At 42.8% G+C, this 5,786-nt stretch overlaps 1 protein-coding gene across 1 annotated transcript; it reads left to right on the plus strand.

Moving 5' to 3' along the window:
* The first annotated feature begins 2,327 nt into the window (after positions 1-2,327).
* On the plus strand, positions 2,328-5,574 carry LOC124692013 (zinc finger protein 511-like). The gene is made up of 4 exons (XM_047225312.1): positions 2,328-2,624; positions 3,235-3,299; positions 4,437-4,635; positions 4,955-5,574. Exons 1-4 carry the CDS (start codon positions 2,442-2,444, stop codon positions 5,429-5,431), a joined length of 924 nt encoding a protein of 307 aa, XP_047081268.1. The 5' UTR covers positions 2,328-2,441; the 3' UTR covers positions 5,432-5,574.
* Positions 5,575-5,786: the final 212 nt, after the last annotated feature.

Genomic DNA, 5,786 nt, shown 5'->3' on the forward strand with positions numbered 1-5,786 from the left:
CAATGTTTCGGTTAATACAATTATAGCATGGTATATAAACATTTATCATAAACATAAAGATATATAATAACCACTTTTATTATTGCCTCTTGGGCATATCTCCAACATCGGGCGGGAGGAGCAAGCTGCAGGCGGGTGCATTCGTGGAGGAGCCAAGCGGCAGCGCAATGGTTTGGGCGCGGTTGTGAACGACAACACTGCATCTCCTTTGAGGAGAGCGATGCGGGGATCTCGTGAAGAAGGCTAACCATATGATAAAAGGAAGTGGGACTTGCCACTCACTATAAAAAAAAAGTTGCTATAGTCGACGAAGTTGGGGTCCGACCGTGGTCGATGATGACCCATCCTCGACGATTTTTTTTCTCTTTCCGTGGTAGATCACACAAAAAAATCTCGTTTTTGAGGCCATCCAACGCCACAGATTCGGCAAAAACGTCGCGCATGGTACATGGTGGATGAGGATTTCTCAGGTGCGCCGGCCAAGTCAACGCAAATCGGCACCCGGTGTCTCTTGTGCTATTTTTATTTCGGTTACGCCCTCCGCTTCGACATGGTTGATGTTCCCCGATCGAGCTGTTTATCTGCTAGCTGATGTGTTCCCGATGTCAGCATCTCTCCACAATAAACGTTTCCTCCGTGATTTATGTCTACTCGACTGATTCTTTCGATCTCCTGCCACCTTGTTAACGTTGAGGACACTGTGCGGCAGATGGGTCCATGATGTCAAGCTTTGTGAAAAATAAACGTTTCCTTTTGGATTATCTTTTACCCATGATTTCTGGCTACTTGACTTTTTTTTTCGATCCTTGTCGCCTTGTTAATTTTGAGGGATGATGCTGGCTGTTGGATCCCTGATATCACCCTCTATGAATAATAGACGTTTTTTTTTTTTTTGGATTATATTTATCCGTGATTTCTGGCTACTTGACTTTTTTTTTTTCGATCTCCTATCGCCTTGTTGATGTTGAGAGATGCTACTAGCTGATGGGTCTCCGATGCAAGCCTCTCTGGACAATATACGTTTCTTTTCTTCGATTATTTTTAACCCATGACTTCTGGCTACTTGACTTTTCCATTTCGTTCCAATGCCGCCTTGTTAATGTTGAGGGGCGAAGTTGCCTCACGGGTCCCCGATGTCATCCTATGTGTACAAAAATGTGTGATATATCGATTATGTTTTTACCCGAGATATTGCGGGATACTTATCTTTTTTCGGTCCATTCTGTTTGTTTTTACCTTTTAAATGTTGAGGGATGCTGGTGGCTGATGGGTGCCGGATGTGAGCCTCTATGGACAAGAAACGCGTGATATCTCGATTATTTTTTACCCATCCGCGGGATACTTTTCGTGCCTCGACCTCATCGTCGAGGTCGCACGGCCCGATCTCGTCCATGGGGTTCATCTACTTCGCCTGGCCCGATGACCTCGCCATCCGCCACGTACTCACCCTAAGAGGAGCGGCGCCAGCGGCAACCGCGATGGTCATGACTTCACATATGGACCAATTGTTTGGTCCATTTGTTTGGCCGTGTATATTCGGGATCTTTTCGTATCTAAGTATTCTACTGAAGCTGCAAATGACATCCCTGAGAGCTGCAAAGGACAGTATGTGGAGCTACAAGTGCATAAAATTGGTGCTTCAGTGGATGTATAGAAGAAGCAAGCTGAGCAGCAAAGGTCTGCTGCCAGATGCTACCAACAGAGTGCCGAGATGCTACCAATGGCTACGAAAAATACTTCCAGTGATGTCGAGCGGTGCCTCAAACCGTCAGGGGTGGTGTTGTAAATGTCAGGTGAAGTGCTGCAAACCTTTAGCTGCGGTGATGCAAACGATCAACGCCGATGCTGCAAGAAGCAAGTGACAGTGCTGCCAGCTGAAGCTGGGATGCTGCCGACGATGCGCCAGCGAGGAGTAGTTGACTATGCTACAGTTGTGTAAAACTTTTGCTACAAATGGTCAGTGATTTTGCTACTTTAGTACAAATTTTTTGCTACAAGGTCTCCGGCAAGTCTCCGACGAGATCCGCGTCTGATTGGTATTTTCTTTTTTAGGCAAACCGTTCTTTTACTTTAATAAAATAAAATCGGATATATTTTTTTGCTGCGACCAAGTGAAGTCCGAATTTTGGAGGTTGGGGGAATGGGGAGTTTTTTAGCCTCCCAGCACGCCCAATCTGCTAGAAATGTTGTCAAAATTTAGGTTGGGGTCAAGTGGGTGTCAGCCCATGAGCCGAAAGGAGTTTTCTCCCTGTAGTGCATTACGGCCCAATCCGTTAACTCCCTCCACATGCGCAGGCAGGCAGCATCGGCGTCGCGGAATCCGACCATCCTTCCGAGTTCGCCATTCCCCACTTCTATCTCCCTCCGAGGGACGACGGCCGGCGCGGCGGCGCACGGCTCTGGCGAACTGAGCTTACTAATCGGCGGTTCTAGAAGGGAGGATGCAGCAGAATCCAACTGAGGCCATCGAGATGTGCGCGCCGGGGGAGAGCGGAGGGGCCGAGGCTGAGGTTCCCAAAGCGGTGCCGTGGCTAGGTTTCTGGCAGGCGTCGCGGCGGCGGTTGCCCCCCGACGACCCCTTCTTCTCCGCCGGCGACATGGAGCGCGAGCTACTCGCCAAGCACGTAGGTACCCCCTCTCCCTCCACACACACATGCACCAGATCGAGGGTTCACGAGCGTGTAACCGGAAGATCTTCTAGATTTTAGAGAATTCCACTTGAACACGATCTTGCTAAAAAATTGCTTTCTAAATATGTGACTTATGTGATACAAAATCGCTATCATAACAAGTTTTTAAAAACAAATCCAATGGCACAAATTTCATGTCCATAACCTTTTATTCATTAAGCAATTGTTGCTCAAAGATTTGTCTTAATGGAATAAAATACTTTTAGGAACACAGGAAGTATTGCTAGTAGATTTTAGTCAAATATTGGTGCCTAATCCTTGAAAGAATGAACCATGTCACCTTCTTTCCTGTGGTTGCTAGAATGTCAAGTTGCTTATGCTACCTCTGAATTTAGTGGTCTCCAGAATGGCGAGTTTTGCAGGTTAATTTTGCAGAAGTCGGGTGTTTTTGACCGTGGACAGACGACACTTCGATACACCTAGAGTAGCTTGTATATGTACTGAAGCTTTGTGGATCTACTTTAATTGGAATTGGTTTATTTACCTTGTTGACTACATGTTGTGCAGCCCTCTCATACTGAAGTGTCTCGTCCTGTGCTTGTAGGTTGCTCTGGATCTCTCGGATGATGACCGGTATCAACTTGAGAGGATGGATGTGGCGACTGTGAGGTTGTTAATGTTGTTTGCATGTCATTTTGTTGGCCACTGGCGATTGATATTAGATTATACTTTGTATCATTTTTTCTTAAGTTTTATATGTGTTGATGTTTCTATGCCATTTTCACATGTCACCTTTGTACCACATGTCAGCTATAACCAGGGGAGAATATTGCTACTGCATTAAGTACTTATTTTTCTTTGCTATGCGTTCAGTAATTATTTTATTTCCTACCATTCCGCACAACCAAAGTTGCCTTGTTTCAGAGAAAGGCGGGATTGCATGATTACTTTCATGGTCATTGGTGAATTCGAAGCTATGGATTTGTTATTATCTTAGGAATCCCATGGTGTGTGTATAGGTGGGGACTGGGGGGGGTCGGATAGTGATTCCCCTTTACCCTAGGATTAGAATTTGATTCCTTGCACATATATGTAAAATCCACAATTCTGCTACGCATGAGGGTTCTATGTATTTGCATCATCACATTATTAGATACATAAAATTTCTGCATGCAATAACTATCTGTTTGTGCAAATGAAAATTTGCCTTCTACAAACTGAACTCTTCTACACTGGTTTGCTCTGTGGAGTTTTATTACTTTATAGCAATAGAGGAGTGGAAAATCCAATTCGGCTCCCTCATGCATATGAACTCGTTGTGTGAAAACACATTTTAAAATGTCAAAAAATTCTGAAATAAAATTGGGCATGTACATCTTGACATTCTATGTTTGTACACAAGTTTTTGGGAAAAAAGAACAATTTTTGTTCCACATGTAGAAAAGGCAAATTTTAATGCTCTATCATGACAATTCACTTAATAACATTGTTTTGTATTTTTTTATACAGGCCACATAAAATGTTCTCTTTATTGAAAACTTGTGTAGGGACATAGAATGTCTGGATGTACAAAGCGAAATTTTATTTTGGATTGACATTTTGTTTTTGTTTTTTATGCATTTTTAATAATAGGTTCATATGCACCTATGAGCCAACATGATGAGTGTTTTGTTTTGACAACTGCTAAGTGATAATACACACCATTCTGCATTTCTGTTTTCCCTCTGCGTGTTATGAATTACATCAATTAGTTTGGTCTTATTCCAATTTAACATTGATTTAGCCACGTGTCTAAAACTATTGCAGCACTGTGTGTTGTCCAATTGCTGGTTGTGGTGTTCATCTAGATTGCTTGGAGGATTTTGAAGACCACTACAGCACTCGGCATACTGCCTCATGCTCTGTATGTTCAAGAGTGTATCCAACTTCAAGGTTGCTGAGTATTCATATTTCTGAGGCACATGATTCCTTTTTTCAAGCAAAAGTTGCTCGTGGTTTTCTGATGGTAATAACATATATCCCTCAGCACTTACATGATTTTTTTCACTGCAAAAGTAAGCAACCCATTTATTAAAATGCATATTACTCAAATTAGTCAATTTTTACATAACCTCAATATTTCCAGTAGTTTCCGGTGTTTATGATCATCATAAAATTATTTACAGTTATCTGTTGTGCCATCAGTCAACATTCACATAGTTACTGTACTATTCAGCTAACAGAGTTTTTTATTCAGCTAATTTTGATAAGCATATCCCCTCAATTTTTTTTTTGATAAGCATATCACTAGTAAGACTAACACAAATCCTTTTTGTCTGAAATAGTATGAATGTTTGGTGGAGGGTTGCGGGGTGAAGTTGAAGAACTACAAAAGTAGGCAGCAGCATCTTGTTGATAAGCATCAATTTCCCAAGTCATTTGAATTCTTTAAAAGGGCACAACCTTCCCAGCGGCATCGTCAGAAGTATCATCGGAGGCAAACTGTTCACAAGGAAGAAGAGGCAAGGGACTCTTTGATGGATGTTGATGGAAATAGCCCAAGGCAGATGAAATGGAAACATCGACCTAAACAGCACAATCATAAGGAGCCGAAAGAACATGAACTTCAGAAGGAGGCTGAGGAGAATAAGATGGAGGTTGAGCAAAAGATTGACGAGCTTACCTCAGCTGTATCAAAGCTGAGCACTGCCGATTCCACGCCTTCGAGCATAACGTTTGGCCATCGCCGTTCTCGTGGCCTTACCTTTGTCCCAAGGTCTATTAGGCAGAACAAGCAGGTCTCTAATCCAGAAGCAAAATGACAAAACTTGCTGTTACACTAAATTACTGTGACAAATCTGCCGATGTGGCATTTCTGTGTGCTCATAATTGATTGTGGACTTTCCTTGTACCTGGACGTTCAAAATTCCCACTAATATACTTGTGTCACGACAGAGGTGCTTCCATATTTTGTGTTCTAGATGTTATTATACTTAGAAGCTGTGGCGCGCAGCAAGCTCGGTTGCGATTGATGCAGGCAATGCCTGGCATCACTGGTAGGTAGTCCCTTCCTCCTGTAATATAAGTTGTTATTAGAATCAATATATGATTATTGGTTGCAATAACAACTTATATTATGGCGCGAAGGCAGTAATACCGCTGGGGAGTTGTACAGAA

This window comes from Lolium rigidum, chromosome 2 (assembly GCF_022539505.1).
Source record: "Lolium rigidum isolate FL_2022 chromosome 2, APGP_CSIRO_Lrig_0.1, whole genome shotgun sequence".
NCBI classification, from domain to species: domain Eukaryota; kingdom Viridiplantae; phylum Streptophyta; class Magnoliopsida; order Poales; family Poaceae; genus Lolium; species Lolium rigidum.